The following is a 17,833-nucleotide window of genomic DNA, read 5'->3' on the forward strand; positions in this document are numbered from 1 at the left end:
ATCATATTTGCAAAGATATTATAAAAATTTATTTTTTAAAAACAAATAGTTACAAATATAGCATTTTGTTAAACCTCATTAAATTAAATAAATGAATTATTTTTTATAATAAAAAAAAAAAAAATGGAGGCATGTGCATTTAAAATGAAGAAAATGATATATGCCTAACACATATTGACATAAAAGATAAGGTAATGAATGCCAATAGAACTGCCGACAAATTAGGATACATTTGAAGCCCTTCTCCTATTTCAAATTTGCATTCCACCTACACTCCTTTTTGCTCCTTTTATTTCCTGACCTCGACGTGCAAAAATTTAGTCATCATATTCTCAAGATCACTCTCATTGGAATGTGGTCTCGATTCATTCATGTACACTTCTCTTACTTGAGTATAACAAATAAATTCTTGAACTTTTCATTCTGTGTCCAATATGTCACTGAACACAATGAAGTCTAAAATTATAGTATGAACTTGGACGTTCATAAATGAATGAATGCTCATCTTGTTCTTCATACAAATTTCATAGCAAATTTTTCATTTTAGATGATTTTTCTCACCTTATTTGAGATCGAAACAGAAAATGAAGCAAGAACGAAAATTAAAAATTCTCACAAAGTCAAAAACTAGAGCGTATCTCGTATCTCGATATCGCCTCATATTGATCCCTGCATCTTACATTGACCCATTGAGTATAAATGCAAAATCTGTCAAAGGGAAGAAATTTAGGAACTGTTTGGAAAATGGGTTCTTGGATTTTTGCATTACAAATTTCCCAAACTCCTAAATTTTGCAACTTTTTTTTAAAAAAGAAAAAAAAAATTGTATTTTTAATAACAAATTGGTCCCTTTTTTTGTTGGGTGTTCTCTTTTTGCTCTCTTTTCCCTTTGCTCACTGTAAGCCTCTCTCTCTCTCCCTTCTGGGTTTTGGTTTCTGAAAAAGATTAAAAAAAAAAGACCCATAAAAGAGTTAGAGAGAGAGAGGTCTGTGAGCCCTCCGCCGTCATGATGGGATCTTTAGTGGTGGCGGAATACAAGGTGTCCTTTCTTGGTACTTGTGATTCCGCTCTTTCTTTCCATCTGAATATACCTAATTTTTTCTTCTTCTGCTCTTAATTTTACGCTTTCCTTTTCCTCTTTGCTCTTCTGTGTTCACGAATTGTATATATGTTCTTCTTTTCTTTTCCTTTTCCTTTTTGGCAGGTTTAAAGATGTTCGTCTTTTGGTGGTAATGTGGAGGCTTCAACACTTCCGCCATGGCTACTGATTCTTCCTTTGATGGTACCCTTTTCATCCTTTTTCCTCCAGATTTTGTTTTCTCTTCCATATCTTTCATTTCAATTCTTCTGGCTTCTGGGTTTTCGTTTTGCTATCTCTCTGGGTTTGGTGGTACCGATGGCTTTCTTTTTTAGGCTTTCTAAGGGTCGGATGGTTGTCTTTTGCATTAGAGTTATACCACAAGGACAATTTCTTGTGTCTGTGAGGCTAGATTTGACCCATGTTTTGGTTTTAGTGGCTTTTTAGTTCATTGTTCTTACTTTTTATACCCAGAACTTCCTTGTTATCTATCTTTAAAGTTCATCGAATTAGAGAAAGTGTATGCTATTTCATATAAGAAAACCATCAATATCTGATAATAGCATAGGCGTTTTGGGAGATCTAATTGAGTCAAATTAGAATCATACAGAATCTGTAGTGACTTAGAATGGTTAAGCAACAAGAGATTTGAAGTTCTATTTTTTTGATCCTATGCATAAAAGTTTGTGTTCATTTTGCCTCTAAATCTGGCTGTTCTTTGTTTCTTGCCTGTTTTCTTTGGTGTAATTAAGTGTTAGTCAATTTGTTTTCGTATGATGCTCGTTTTATTTGCTGGATAGTGATATGTATATCGGTTATACTACGTTCTAGGTGCTATTTTCGACTCGCCGAAATGTAGTAAGTTGAGTATGCAAGAGAAGAGAGAACTTGTTTATGAAATTTCGAGGTCACACGGTGCGTGTGAGAAACTGCAGTCATGGAGTCGTCAAGACATTCTACAAGTCCTGTGTGCAGAGATGGGGAAAGAAAGGAAATATACAGGCTTGACGAAGCAGAAAATAATAGAGCATCTTTTGAGACTCGTATCCGAAAACAAGTCATCGGTGCCTGAGGTTTCGAAAAACGTTGAGCCACAGTCTCCTGCAAGTGGCCATAAAACTACCAAAAGGCAGAGGAAATCCGATCATCTAGTTCCTACAAGTGACTTTCCGAGCACTAGTTCTCATAATGATTCGGGTCATACGGTGAGCTGCAAGAACTTGGCTTGTCGAGCAACTCTAAATCCAGAAGATACGTTTTGTAGAAGGTGTTCTTGCTGCATCTGTCGTCAGTATGACGATAACAAGGATCCTAGCTTGTGGATAAGTTGCAGTGCGGAGCCTCCGTTTCAAGGTGACTCGTGCAACATGTCGTGTCATCTCGAATGTGCTTTAAAAGATGAAAGATCGGGCATTTTGAAAGCCGGACAAAGCAGGGGAATTGATGGGAGCTTCTACTGTGTGTCTTGTGGGAAACTAAACGATTTGCTTGGGTAATAATCTATTTTGGTTCCAAAGGTCCTTCAATTGTGAGACCTTATATGTAACTTTCCTGTTATGTTCATTCTTCAGGTGCTGCAGAAAGCAACTAGTTCATGCAAAAGAAACACGAAGGGTCGACATACTGTGTTATCGTGTCTCTTTGAGCCAAAAGCTTCTCCATGGAACTGAAAAGTATAAAGTGCTTTATCAGATTGTTGATGAATCAGTGAAGAAGCTTGAAGCTGAAGTGGGACCAATAGCTGGTGCACCAGTAAAGATGGGTCGAGGTATCGTAAACAGGCTTTTATCGGGACCCGACGTTCAAAAACTCTGTGCTTCTGCTATTGAGATACTCGACTCGATGCTCTCCAGCAAATCCTTACATATTGTGCCTAATCCTGACATTCAAGGTAAGATTATATTAAGCAGATCCTTTAATAGCTTGTCTAGGAATCCTGTGATTTAGTTAGCTAGCTTTGCAGATGCAAGTTTTGTTCCGACAAACATGGTTCGTTTCGAAGATGTTCGGTCGACATCCCTCACTCTGGTTTTGAGTTGTGAATATGGATCATCCTCTGAGAACCGGGTTGGATTCACGTTATGGCACCGTAAGGCGGATGATGCAGATTATCCAACAGAACCAACATATATTCTACAACAACCGAAGGCGAGGTGTGTCGTGATGGGACTATCACCTGCTACTGAATATCATTTCAAAATTGTTTTGTTTGAAGGGACAAGGGAGTTGAGGGAGTTTGAAGTTCAATTCTCAACAATTAGGGAGGTAGAAGAGAACCCAGGTTGTTTAGAAATTGAGAGAAGCCAAAGCCATGCAACCAACTGTAGCGACCTTTCGAATCCTTCTTCGGTTGAAGACGAAACTACCGACATTCTTCCCTATAGTGATCGAACCGATAACGTAGGAAAGAACTCGACCGCCCATTCAAAGGGCATGGAAATGCATTCCTCTGCTATTTTATCCACTGATGCTTTTAACCTCAGTGACAATGGTGAAGAAGGAACAGCAGCAGGAACAGTACCTGTGCTGGATGAGGCAAATGCTGCTGGTATTGTATGTTTGATTCCCAACTCTGTCGGATCAAAGCTCGAGAACAGGCATGGACCATCTGCGCCGAAACTCAACGCCAATAATCAATTAGGCGCTCTTGTTCGGTCTGGAATGGAGCGCCAGCCGTTCGTTGGCTGTTCTGAAGATGGCTTGCCTATTACACCCTGCAAGCTTGAAGTGCTAAAGGACAGTCTTGGTAGGGGTGAGAGACTGGAATCCAACTGCAAGGACATTGACAACAGGACTCGAAAAGGTGGGGAACCTCAAGATGGTGGCACGTCGAAGATGCGAACTGGGGAAAGACAGGACGATAAATGTACTGAAAATGGTCTTTCGGATCGGGATTTTGAACACTATGTGAAGGTTATTAGATGGTTAGAGTGCGAAGGACATATCGAAAAAAATTTCAGACAGAAGTTTCTTACTTGGTACAGCTTGAGAGCATCCCAACAAGAAGTGAAGATTGTGAAAGTGTTTGTGGATACCTTCATTGAAGATCCAGCATCTCTTGCAGAACAACTTGTAGATACTTTCTCGGAATGCATATCGAGCAAAAAACCGACGACGACACCGCCTGGGTTCTGCATGAAGCTGTGGCACTGATTTCTGGTATGAAGTTCAATCTGAAACTGTTGAAAAGTATGATGGTAGCAATTCTTTGGACATGAAGAAGGTATTAGCTATGACCATGTAAATATTGGTATTTTTCATTTTACTATATAGTCTGTTGGATTTGGTTAATAATGTGACAGGATCAGCATTGTTTGATTTCAAAGTCTGGCGTTTCTTTTTGGTACAAAACTGACTTATTTGATCACCATGGGTTGGATTGGCCGAATCATTAGTGGCCATTTACATAGAAATCATGGATTTATGTATGATTCTTTGTTAGAAACCATGGGTCACATTTTATCAAACAAGATGTGCGTGTTTTGATTGGTACGTATACTATTATTGAGCTAAAAAAAAATGGATAGAGCAACCAAATTATCTTAGAAGAGCTCTCATATTAACCACTTCCATTCCTCTCATTAGACCATCTGTAACACTCATAGTAAGACCATGTATGGTGGCTAACGCCTGCCCAATGACAGAGCAATTGACAACCGAAGCCCCGGTAAACGGCCGCCATAACTATAATGGTCCTCAGGTAACAAAATTCATTGTCGGGTAAGTTTTGACCCACCCGAATGGCATAACGATTTGGGTACTATCTAAGAAAGACTCAGTGAAATAGACATGTCTGTGAAGATGCTTACTACCTGCACCTAGACAGAAAGATCCTATGAAGCTTCACTGTTTCCTAGGATCGACTTTGGGCCTTTCCTGTAGAGAGCGAAAAAGACCCCCTTCCAAGGGACCCGGGCCATCAGTGATATATCACTCTAGAAGAGCTAGAATTCTAAAAAGAATGAAATAGAAATGGGACTCATTCGATTAAATTAAAAAGTGGAAACAATAGAGATTAATTTGAAATATATATAGATGAAGTTATAGGGAAGCTTACCTGGTTGAAAATAAAAGGTTAAAGAATGGAAGCAGAGAAGAGAGGAAAAATGAAGGGTAGAACACAGGCAACCAAAGACAGCAAAATATATATAATAAATAAGATAAGCAGCAGAGTGTTACTTGTACAGAAAAGAGAAGGGGTGGGGGGGTTTGCATGGATGCCTTTTTCCTTCTTCCTTCAGTGGCTGAAGGAACTGAACCAGCAGTGGTTGCCTGTGTATTTCAGATCTTGGTTGTTCCAATCCTGGGCAGAAAGTTATTACAGACAGACATGGACTCACTCCCTCTTTGCTTCTTCCAATTCCAATTCCAAATCCTACTACTATAGAATCTGAATCATTAGAGACCAAAATATTCTTATGATACTAAGAATATGCACTTATATATAGATACCTATCCCTCTATCAACATAATCTAACCCCTAATATGGAAGAAAACATTCTTGCTAAAACTCACACCCAACGCAAGAATCGGTATTGGCATCACTCGTTTCAAACTGAATTTTAAAGTTTTATTCTGAGTCAGAACAGTTCCATACAAGAATAATATGATGCTCTTTTGGAACAAACATATCTAATACAGAGAGTCCTGACCAGACCAGACCAGACCAGAGCAACAACATTTCTCCCAACACATCAATCAATCTCTCACCATAATCTTGCAATCCATGGCTCTCTTTCTCTCTCTCTCTCTCAACTGTTCTTTGTTTCTTCCCTCTTCAAATCAGATGAGAGAACTGGCCAATGATAGTTCATGAAGCTCACTTAGCATCCACTCCTCTCCAGTTTGACCTCCCAGGACTATTGCCCTCGTTCCCCCTACGACACACGTGCTGTGTCCCCATGCGAACCTTGGAGGCCGTCCAGGTACTTTCAATATCCTCCATGTTGGTTTCTCTTCTGTTGGATCAAGGAGGTAAAGCTGTGACGCAGAGTGAAGACCCGCCACTGAGCCACCAAATATCAGTATTCTGCCACCAGGGAGACTCACAGCGACATGGTCCAGTCTAGGCGGAGGTGCTACCCCTCCTGGGTTTCCAGCACCCGGCACTCCGCTTCCAGCTACACATCTCCAACATGGCTCCTCCTCACTTAAATCCATTGTAAAGACATCACTTGATCGAAACCGTAACGGTCCACTTTTTGCTAAACCTCCAAACATCAAAATCTTCCGGCCACCATATACAGATAATGTGTGCCCCAACCGAGAGGGAGGAGTCCAAGTTACAGGTATCTCCCTCCAAATGGGTTTCTCCATTGAGAGATCGAGCAGAAAAGTATCACTCAGAAGTACTCCAGAATCTGCACAACCACCAGAGACTATCAACTTGGTGCCGTCAAGAGTGCAGGAGCTATGCCATGATCTTGGAAGCGGAGGAGCCAATCCAGATATTTCACGCCAGGTTGGAGGATTCGCATCCAAATCCAACACGAAAACGTCATTAAGCAAGCCCTGTCTACCACAACCGCCAAAGACGACTAAATGAGAACCATTTACACAAGAAAGAGTATGACCCCATCTACCAGGAGGTGGAGAACTAACTTGAACATGCTGCCACTCTGGTTTACTAGAATTTAAATCCAGTACAAAGGTATCATTCATCGGTTGCATATTAACACCCTCCCCACCAAATAATACAACTCTATTACCAACTGCACAAGCACTGAAGTTGCAACGTGAGGGTTCGACAGATCCCCCTACGGTTAGCTTCCTCCAGGCAGCATCTTCGAGAGTTGTCAATTCTCTGGCTAACCGGCCCCAGCCAAGAGTTTTTGCACCAGGTACAGTCTCTAGTACACGTGTTGTTTCACTACCCCAGGCATTTTGGCAGACCATTCTCCAGAGATCCTCGTTCTTCGTCAGCTCATAAAACCGCCTACAAACAGATCCTACTGACGCTATATCTCTGGGCGTCAACCGTGAGAGTATTTTCAACGATATCACCTCATCACTCAATTGGAGAATACCACATACACCACGACAAATATTTCGGTCCCCAACAGATGTAAAGCGAAAAGATGAAAGGCCAGAACGGAACTTATCAGACGATTTTGCTAACTCCTTCGTTGTAGAACTGGTCACAGGTCCCAAATCAATATCGGCTTCAGTGAAGAACTGGATACCAATAACATGGGTTACTGTTTCATCATCTCCATAGATAGGTGTTAACCTCAATTTATTCATCAATGGGGTACCATCTTTCCTAAAGTTCAACAATTCGCCTTGAAATTCAGTGCCATCCTCTAGACATCTTCTAATTTCTGAAACCACTGAAGAGTCAACCAGTGGGTGCCTTCTTTTTGCAAATGGACCTCTACATTGCAAGAACCGACTGCAAGAACATCCCAACTGTGTTAGTAAGCAAGTATCACGTATTAAGTATATATGAATAGAAAGATCAACATGGAGTGTAACGATAGGCTAGGGTAATCCTGCGCTGGCAGATAGAGAGAGCATACACATGCATTAGAAAACCGAAGCATCATAACATTAGTGAAATCATATAATTCTAATCATATTAGGTCGGGCATTAGGCGTCCAAGTGTTCTGAAATCTTACATACAGAATCGAGATCTTTGAAAGTTCATAGAGAAAAAACTCTACATAAGTTATATGTAGATACATCAGATCAAATCGTCAAGTATACTGAAAAATAATGTTACTTATACAAAGCAGGCCATAATTCAGTTAGTGACAATACTGTTAAAAAAACTCATCCTCAGTTATTAGTTTCTACTGTAAGATGTCCATTTAGTACAGTATCAAAAACTAAGTAGAAATATAACTAATGTATCCTTCTAGCAACGGAAGGTATCGGTCACTCAAACCAAAGGTTGAACTTGTGTTGCTCATGATTGATCGCCCCTAAAAACATACGGCTAGAAAACAACACTGGTTATACTCAGGTGTATGGAAATGTTGCAGTTCGTATATATGTAAAGTTTGAATAGTTTACTAAACATATTATAACTTCTTCCATTTTTCCCCCCATAAAACCTCTTAGGAGTAGTTGCCCTCACCAAGAAGGAAGTTGCAGCTGGTGAGCGTAAGAGGTCCTTGGGTTTGGGATAAATGGGGTGCTCTCAAGATTGAAGCATAGATAAAGTGGGCATGCATGACCCACTAATCAAAGAACTAAGCTACAAATTTAGACTCCTTGAACCCAAATAAATAATAAATTCATGTGTTAATACCATGAATTTTTCAACTCCAAATATTGGAAGGTTAAACTCCTGAAAATTGATTATTGATTTATATTGATGGCCAGTTGGACTCTTGAGTTGGAGGAAATGAGAAATGTAAGCGTTGCTTTTCGAGCTGGATTTCCCTTTAAATGATAAACGACTTTACACTACGAAGATAATATTCAAGGAAACAACCTTCCAAAAAGAGGAAAACAAACAACAAAAAACCAAACAAATAAAATCACCTAAAAAGAATCTAAAAGCACACCATAGAAAGCCCACGAGCTAACCAAAACAACCAAAAGAAGAACAAAGAAACTCCTTCCACACAACCAAGAACATTTAAATAAATGAATAAACAAAAGTACCAGAGAATGGCAGAAACATTGGAACCTTCCAGCCGTTTTGGAATTGTAATTGTCATAGTTGCCCTTGCAATTGATAGGAACAAGAGTGATGGCAGCTTGATGAAAGTAATCTGGAAAATTGAGTTTTTCAAAATGATAGGGATAAAAGGCCTTGGAGTGACCATTTTGCTCAGATCCAGATATATTCTTGAAAACGAAGCCAGATCCAGATATATTCCTCGTTGAAAAGAGAGATCAAACAACCTTTAATGAAGTCTTCTAGAAGACCAGTACTAAAATCTTCAATAAGGGTTTCTTCATCAAAAGACATGTAACTACTAACACTTCCATTGGAAAATTCCTCATCATCCGAAAGATCATTCCCTAAAGTGGAAGTCTTATTATTAGAACAAAAGATAAAGACATGCCTCCCACAATATTCTTTAAGATAGACTTGAACCTGTTTAGGGACCTTCCACTATAAACAACAGGAGGGTCCTTCGACAAAGGCCACGTGGAAATCAGAGAACATAAGGGGGAGAGAAGGCTGCATCAGCCAAGAATTCCCTTTATTTAATTAAGGCCACTATATTAAAAGAGGAAACTTTATAAGAAGACTGCTCATCTTTCCAAACTTTCTTAGCTCAAAGGACATCTCAAACAATGGTGAAAATTTGACCTTGAAGAGGGAGAATCAAAAGTAAAGATTTGAACCATCACTTTTCTAAGAAACAGGAGGGGGTCTTTTTCTTTATGATGTTTGTCATACGAAGTCTATGTTTCCAGAAAAGGTGTACTCTACCAACAAATCTAAGACAATCCATCTTTTTTATCTGTATCCATAAGAAACCCTCTCCCATTATTGGGATGCATTGTTAAAATGTTGTCCTACAGGCGTATGCCTAAGGATTCTCCAAGAGTTAGAGGAGCCCCTTTAGAGATTTGATACTAGAGAAGAAAAGCTTACAAGATAAAGCGACAGTCAATGAACAAATTATTTGTTGCCTTAGAATGGGTGCACCCTCCCCAAAGAATTGTGAAATTACCCTTCCTTTTTTTAATAAAGTGAATGAAGAGTAACAACAAAAATCCTATTTTTAGCTTGATTATCCAAAGAGACAAAGGGTTCCAATCAAGGCCTCTTTTGCGGTCGCATCCAAAGTTCTTTCTTTTCACCATCCACCAATTAAAAAAAGAAGGTTGATTTTCCTGGGTGACTGTTCTTGTCATGATGTACTCATTTTATAGCACCAGCAACCGAAGTCGAGCATACATAAAACGATTTTCATTCGTGAATAGTCAGGAGGAAAGAATGGGCAGCCAACCACTTAAACATAGAGTTCCACCCATTCTCCACATAAATGAAAAGGGTGGTCCATCCACGTATTTTTTAAAATGAGAATGATAAAATTTCCTAGATGGGGAAGATTGAAGAAGTGATCCCTCTCTCTCTCTCTCTCTCTCTCTCTCTCTTTTTCCTTACAGGAAACAAAAACATTCCCTATGAAGAGGTATTTACAAGAAGCTTGTGCATTGTGGAGCGAGAGTAGTTAAGTTGTAATTACAAAAAGGATGTTTTATCTTCCTCCAAGATAAAGCTAAGAAAATGATAGAATCTACAAAAGTTGGTGTGTTATGCTTCTTTACATTGAAGATACGACCATTCCGCTCAAGCCAACAATTCCAGAAGAATGCCCTCATGAAATTCAACCAAAGTGTCTTCTTCTCATCTTTGAAAGGATGTCCCATCAAAACACTAGAAAGAGAAAATGTCACCTGGGCGAACCAAATCCCAGTCCATAGATGATAAGTTAAAGCTCCAAAATTCATTGGAAAAGTTATTTCTAGATCCACCATATACAGAGGGCAGCTTGAGGGAGAGATGTACAGCCAAGGGGATTTCCTTTGAAGAACATCGTGGATGTTGATACTCGACAAACTAGGTTCCCAAATAAAGAATTTTATCCCTATTTTGGATAAGAACCTCCCCATATATGTTTGTAGAGAAACTCTCAAATTTTTGTAACCCAACCGACCCAATTTCCCTTGTAAGGGATTTGGTTTAGGAAGAGCCCATCTTTTTCTAAAAAACCAGCAGCATTCATCCACATTTACAGAAGTGATCTTATTTTCCATTTTCTTGAAACAAGAAAACAAGTTCTTCAGTGTTACAACCTAATAACAGACCCAAAAGACACCACCGCTAAAACCACCCAGATAAACGATCCAAGTAACTTAAAAAAACCACCCCAGTTAGAATTGATTGTAAAGGCACACTATAATTTCTAATCACTTCTAAGGAAACGCACAAATATACATAAGCTAACTCAAGTACTTCTCGCAACCTCCCGTTTGCCCATTGAAAATTATGGTGGTTTCTTTCCTTCCAAATACACCTCCAAACAAATTTCAAGGTCTTCGTACAAAGTTTCTCTGTTTTCCTCTTGAAAAGGTCACTAAAAACAGATTTTGAAAATTCCATGATGATTCAAATATTATTAAACAAGAGCACTAATCCTCCATAAACTCTAACTATGAGACAAGAAGATCAAACAAATACTTCTTTTTGGGCTCAAACCTTCAAGCCTTCACAAGCTCCAAAGTGAAGACAAAATCTTGATGGGTCCGAAGCCAACATGGGGTGTTTCCTTTAAAGCTGATAAGTATTTTGATCCCGAAGACAAGCTGATCAAACAAAGACTTCTTTTTGGGGCACTTTCTGTTTCAAGTTTTCTCGAAGAAATCTTCAGCAAAACAACTTTTCGACTATCTCAAATGATAAAACAAGATTTACTGGAAAAGACACCGGAAATATGAATATTTCAAGTCCTCACATCTCTTCCAACCACAATGGTTAATCTAAAGTAGCTTTACAAGATCAAAAAACTCCTTAAATTGAATTTCCTCCATCTTTCTCCAAGTCAGAATATCCCAACTCGTCAAAATCATCCCAACAATCAAATGCACATTCCCCAGACAGTTGTATAAAGATTTGGAAATTTTAGAGCAAATGGTTGAAAATAATCTAAATATCCTGATTGTCAAATTTGATTCACTTCCCATTTCCAAATTTGATTCAAGAGTGTTCTAAGACTATGTTTTTCTTTTTATCATGGAAATATCCACCAAAAACTTATGTGCTTCATCCTTTTTTTCTCCCTAGTTAACCACTCCTCCATTGGCCTATATATACTAGTGATCACATTATGCCAAACTTTGTCAGTTTCTCTGAAATATCACTACTTCATTTGCCATAAAATTTCACACCTTTTCAAATGTCCAATTCGAAATTTGCCACCTTACCATGCCAAAGGAAGTTTCTTATATTTCTTTCCACATTTACTACCACTCTGTTTGGTATAGGAAACATTGGCATGAAAAGGGTTGGTAATATAGCTAGTACAAGTTGATAAATAGCTGAACTACCTTCAAAATGACATTACTTCGTCCATTTACCCAATTTATGCATAACTTTCTCCACCAACAGCTTCCAAAGATCAATCTACTTTTTACTTGTTAAACATTAACAAAAAAATCACAACCTGTCATATTTTATGCTTTCTCGAGATCAATTTTTGTTGGCTTGCCCCTTTTCTCTTCTTTTCTTACACAAAAGAGTAGAAAATGGCATACAGAAAGACGGCCCATTGGATTCAAACCAAACTAGCTATACAAGAAAGGGTTTCAATCCAAAAGAATAAGCCGAAGCAAATAATTACAACCATCTCCTGTTCTTCTTCTTCTTCTTCTTCTTTTTTTTTTTTTTTTTGGAAACTAAACCATCTTTCCCCCTTTCGATAATCTTTTTTTCTTTTTTTTTTTTCTAGTAAGAAACCAAGTTACATTGAGGAAGATGAAAGGATTTGTATCATTATTTCATTTTCCACAAGTAAAGTATCAATTATTTGTCTCCCCTCTCTAGAAGCAACAAGAAAGGACAACACTGTAGAATCCAGCACACCAACTAACCTTTTAACAAATACATTTGTTACTTATTAGGGGTAGCAAATTATAGACCAAGCCCTTATTAATAATGAGGATATTGAGGACTATAGAACTCCCAAACAAAAGAGGGTCACTTTAAGACTTCAAGAAGGCACAGGATCACATGAATAGAAACTTCCATGACAAAATTTAGCGAAGAGAGACTTCAGGTGTAAATGAAGATGGCAGATTTGGAGTTGCAGCAAAACAGTTACGTACTTCATTCTCATTAATGGTAAGCCACCATAGCATTTGAGCCTTGAGAGGTCTTATACATGGTGATCCTCCTCCTTTTCACTCTATGCTCACAATGGATATTCTTAGTAGACTTATTTCTCAAGGTCGATGACAATATTCTTGAAAGTTCTGCGATTGGAAAGGATAAAGATCATCTCATTTTTAGTTCACTGATGAAACCATCTTTTTCTACTAATTCAAGGAAAGGTTGTTCCTCAATTTGAATCACATTAGAGCAATCATCAAGACTATGTCTGGGCTTAAGATTAACAAAGACAAGTGTTAGATTTTGGTTTGAATGGTGACCCTCGGAAGGTGGATGGATGGGCTACTCTTGCGGTGCAAGGTTGGCTCATTCCCTTCTTTCTATTTGTGGCCTTCATCTTGGCTAAAACCCAAGAAGTTTCTCTTTTTGGATCCAGTAGTGGATAAGGTTCATAGAGAGTAGCCTCGTGGGAGAAAAGCTACTTTCAGAAAGAGGTAGGATGACTTTTATTTGTTCATTCTTGAGTTGTATCTCAGTATACATTTTTTCCATGTTTAGATTCCCTAGTACTGTTAGTAAAACTTATGAAAAGATCACAAAGGATTTTGGGGTGGAGAGGATCGAAGAGGGGAAGGGACTTGTCTTATGCAATGAGAGGTGGTCACAAAGCCAATGGACTTAGGGGGATAGAATTAGGGAATGTAAGGGCACGAACCGAGACCTTGTTGGCTAAATAATTGCAGTGCTTCCCCTTGAATCTAAGACCTTATGGTACAGAATTATCACAAGCAAATATAGTCCTCACCCTTTTGGGCGAATGTCCATAGGGCTAAATGCACTTCCAAAAATCCTTGATGAGCTCCCCTTCTTTTCTCAATTTGTTCAATTTTTTGTGGGTGATGGGAGGGATACTTATTTTTGGTAGGATAAGTGGTTGGAGGATAGACCTCTTTACCCTATGTATGAGAAATTGGGTGGCAGATGGGCTCTCTCATTTTGATTGGGGTTTTGTCATCTATCTTTTGATAAGAAACCAAGACATTATGGCTCTTTTATCCTTGATTGAGGAGTCAGAGATTAGTTGAGGGCGAAGGGATATTCATCTTCAGAGTCCAAATCTCTTATAATTCCCTCTTTTGGCGTACAGTGAACCACTCTCCCTCAAATGTGTCTTTCTTTACTTTATAGTGGAAGGTGAAATTTCCCAAGAAGGTTACGTTTTTCACATAACAGGCCATTCACGAAAAAAGTTCGACATCTTGGATCGATTAATGAGAAAGTTGCCCAGTAGGCTCACTTTGATGCATTCTTTGTTGGAAGCAAACAAAGAACTTATCATAATTTTAGAGTTATGACTTTGTTGGAGCGGTTTGGAGTTGTTTGTTTCAAGCATTCAACTTTCGGTTTGCTAGACATGTGGATTGCAAAGAGATGGTCAAGGAGCTCCTTCTCCATCAACCCTTAAGGGAAGCGGGGCCTATAAGGATGAATAATAGGAAGGGACTAGAGTGATGTTGTAATCAACCTTTTAAGTCTATTTTACTTGACTGGAGCCTATTTATTTAGTTTTGCTCCCTTTTTGTGCGCTTGGTTTCTTGTACGCCTTTGTATACTTTCATTTGTTCTAAATGAAAGTTCGATTATTCATTAAAAAAACATGATCTTGCATATACTAAGAACCAAACTGATTGCTGAAAAAATTCCTTACTTCTTTTTTAACCATAGCTAATGAAGTCTCTTTATGGGGGAATTCAAAATACCATTCACCGGGAAATCCTTTAACACCTCCATGACCTCATCCTTGAGAAAGAACCAAAATTTTGTGAACAATGTCGTCTTTCAAGTCAAAACCATCTTGACCCATGCTTTTGTATAAACTCTTCAAAGCTAATAAAACATCACCTCCTTCAAAGGGTGTTTCGAGCCAAATACTTCCATTCTAGAAGATTGGCTACCAACACACCACTTCCCAAATAAATCCGCGAGATTACTAGAAAAAGCCATAAGTTCATACTAACCTATGAAAACTAGCTGAATTGTCATCTCACTAAATCAAACCAACCTTTTTTTCTCTCTTTTTTTGTAGAAATCTTACTCCCTCTTTGCGACTTAACTCCACAAATTCCTATTTGAGAATAATTTCTTCTCCTTGTCCTCAACCAAAAACCTAACCAAGAAGTATTCACCAAATTGATGAACCCTAGACTCCTTGAAACTCAGTAACCAATCATTGAGACTCTTTTTACAATCTATTATTACAATTACATTATGACTTCGTAACTTGTTGTCCTTTGCCTAGATTTCGGGTTTTACTGCTTTTTATACAATCCATCTATAAAGTACTTTCCAGTAAAAAATCTCCACCAACTTCAAATATTGAAGATACCAAACTAAGCATGAAAAATAAAGTCCATCCTTCAGAGAGCAATACACACCTAGATCTTCAAAATACCTAAAACCTTGCTTCTCGGAATCATAAGAATCCTAAGAGTTCCATCTTTTACAGCCTCAAAAGAAGACTAAATACCTCCCCTTCATAGCATGACAAGAAAAATTATAACAATAAGCCTAATCCTCATTCCAAGAATATTGTCATAGTACAATCCTGAGGTTGGTGCTTCCTTCCTCAAAAGCAACGCACATCTTCTAAATTTTGCAAATAGAAAAGCTTTAGCATCAAAAGATTTCTATAGTATGCTTCTAACTATCCATGCAAACCTTTTGAATTTCTTTGGGATTCGGTTTGCTGTATAATCGGGCGTAAGAAGTAGCGATTACTAGATAAGAAAAACACTTTGACAGCGCCAATATTCCACAACCTCCATCAAGACAATAGGGAAAAAGGAAACCTAGACGAGATTTCTTAGCTGAAATGAGAATAATAGAATCTAAGAACAAAGAGGTCATTCTTGTATGCCACATAAAATAGAAAATGATGGTACAACAACTTGATAAAAATTGCAGAATATGGATGTTAAGGAGCAGAATGGTTTCTAAGAAACCGGCACTAATTTCATTGCTCCCTTTCAGAGACAATCACTTCACGGTTTGGGAACAAAATATCCATCGTTGTAAGGAAGCCTTTTATTTATGATATGCCTTCTTGTAAAGGAGTGTTCATTTACATAAGCACAAGATTACTCATCTACCCTATCAAAGTATCCCATCCTTTGAAGATTCGTCTCATATTGAGACGTTCATTTCCGTAGGCACAAGACTACTCGTCTACCCTATCGGAGTATCCCATCCTTTGAAGATTCATCTCATATTGAGAAAAGAGACCCATTATGGAGACTTGTATGAGTAGAATTCTTCAAACGTTAACTGATTACAAAAACTCACAACGAAGCTAAATTGTCCCAAGAAATGAAATGCAAGGATGTCGATCATACCTTCCAGAGAACACACTACGGTTTCCAGCAACCTACCCATCAGCTATATACACAGACCAAGAACTTGCCAATCCATCCAACATTAGGCTAACTGACAAATTAAAGAATAACTAGGCCCAAGACTTCCTATTCGCCCAAGAAACCACAACACATAACCATCAAAAACAAATGCCAGCCCGTCTCTAACCAACCGAAATAACCCCACCCCAACAAAAGGAAGAGAAAATACGCATTCAACAGCTAAATAAGGTCCAGAATTATAACATAAATAGCAGTGAATCAATATAATACGACTATTTTACAAATAAACTGACCAATTGCGACCAAGCACTTCCTCCGCCCGATAGCCAGAAACCATTTCGAAGACGGTGTTGACATAGATGATGGGATGGTCAGGTTCAAGAGAATCGGTGACGACGAACCCACATGGCGCAGTTTGGAACAAGTTCTCCACAGGAAAAGGAAGAGGCCCACCATCGTTGAGTAAGAAGCCCTCGTCCTCCTCGTCTCCGCTCAGATCCGAATTGCTGTCCCACTCCATTTTCCTCGCTTCCAAAACCCAAATATTCTCTTCAACCCATTTACAGATATCCAATTAGGAAGAAAACCCAGAAAAGAATCCGGCGATCGGAGGCCAAAAAATAGGGTTTTAGCACAAAAACGAACAATTAAGACGGTGGCAACACTCGACAACCGAAATTGAAGAAGGTTGGGACGGTTCACACAGGAAAAGATAACGAGTGGTTGAAAGGGTTCGGCAATTTAGCTAAAAGTTTAGCTCTTCGATAGAAAGAGATAGAAAGAGATAGAGAGAGAGAGAGAGAGAAAGAAAGAGATTTTTGGTTTGACGGGGTTAATAAAAACTTGGTTTGGTTTCGTGTTCGCTCTTCACCGCCCTCTGATGAAGAGAAGTCAGGGATGGAGAGGCTACTACTGGGTGGTTGAGGCTTCTGGAAAGGAATAGCCTTTTTGCCGCTTTTACGAAATGAGGATTTTACTGTGGCTAAGGCTGGTGGATCGAGGCTTGGCTTGGTTCGATCGGGCTTACATGGAGCTTTAGGTCTACGCTAAGTCTTGTTCAGGAAAAAGGGTATCTCATTTCCACCGCTGTTTTTATCTTCTACCATTTTTTTTCTTCCTTTCATTTCCCCACACTGCTTGCTCCACTGCCAGTTCCCTCACATGTGGGGTAATTGATAGAAATGGTTCAAACATCGCATCTCCTTACTATTTTTGGTGTTTCTTTGTGTGAATATACATGCTTGCCCTCTTTTCAAATTTTTTATTTACACTACCCTAACCAATTCGTAAATTAACATCAACCTAATTTGACGTTGAATATATTAATTTTGAAGTCCGGGTTCATATTTATTGAACTAAAAAAAGTTAATAAGTGAAAATTAAAATCTACGAGATTTTTAATGTTCTGACAAATTAAGGCATATCGAGAGGTGAATTGCTAAAAAAAAATTGGTGGGGTTTTGTTTCTAAAGTTGTCACTCTCTTTGGCTAAAGTGTATCTATAGCATGTTTTTTATATGGTACTCAGGTCCTACACGAGTATT

At 38.6% G+C, this 17,833-nt stretch overlaps 2 protein-coding genes across 3 annotated transcripts; one reads left to right on the forward strand and one right to left on the reverse strand.

The window, feature by feature from the left end:
• Positions 1 to 863: 863 nt before the first annotated feature.
• Positions 864 to 4,403, forward strand: LOC111805504 (VIN3-like protein 2). 2 transcript variants are annotated; one of them, XM_023690607.2, is made up of 5 exons: positions 864 to 1,052; positions 1,205 to 1,282; positions 1,910 to 2,570; positions 2,650 to 2,969; positions 3,042 to 4,403. In XM_023690607.2, the coding sequence occupies exons 2-5, from the start codon at positions 1,258 to 1,260 to the stop codon at positions 4,229 to 4,231; spliced, it is 2,196 nt and encodes a 731-aa protein (XP_023546375.1). In that variant the 5' UTR covers positions 864 to 1,052; positions 1,205 to 1,257; the 3' UTR covers positions 4,232 to 4,403. The 2 variants fall into 2 exon arrangements, with proteins under 2 accessions (XP_023546375.1, XP_023546376.1); XM_023690608.2 differs by having other exon boundaries at positions 864 to 1,039.
• An 808-nt stretch (positions 4,404 to 5,211) lies between these two features.
• On the reverse strand, positions 5,212 to 17,404 carry LOC111806100 (adagio protein 1). The gene is made up of 2 exons (XM_023691456.2): positions 16,583 to 17,404; positions 5,212 to 7,469 (listed from the first exon to the last, which is right to left on the reverse strand). Exons 1-2 carry the CDS (start codon positions 16,807 to 16,809, stop codon positions 5,861 to 5,863), a joined length of 1,836 nt encoding a protein of 611 aa, XP_023547224.1. The 5' UTR covers positions 16,810 to 17,404; the 3' UTR covers positions 5,212 to 5,860.
• Between the last annotated feature and the right edge of the window lie 429 nt (positions 17,405 to 17,833).

Source organism: Cucurbita pepo, chromosome 11 (genome assembly GCF_057944985.1).
Source record: "Cucurbita pepo subsp. pepo isolate OVF chromosome 11, ASM5794498v1, whole genome shotgun sequence".
Lineage (NCBI taxonomy): Eukaryota > Viridiplantae > Streptophyta > Magnoliopsida > Cucurbitales > Cucurbitaceae > Cucurbita > Cucurbita pepo.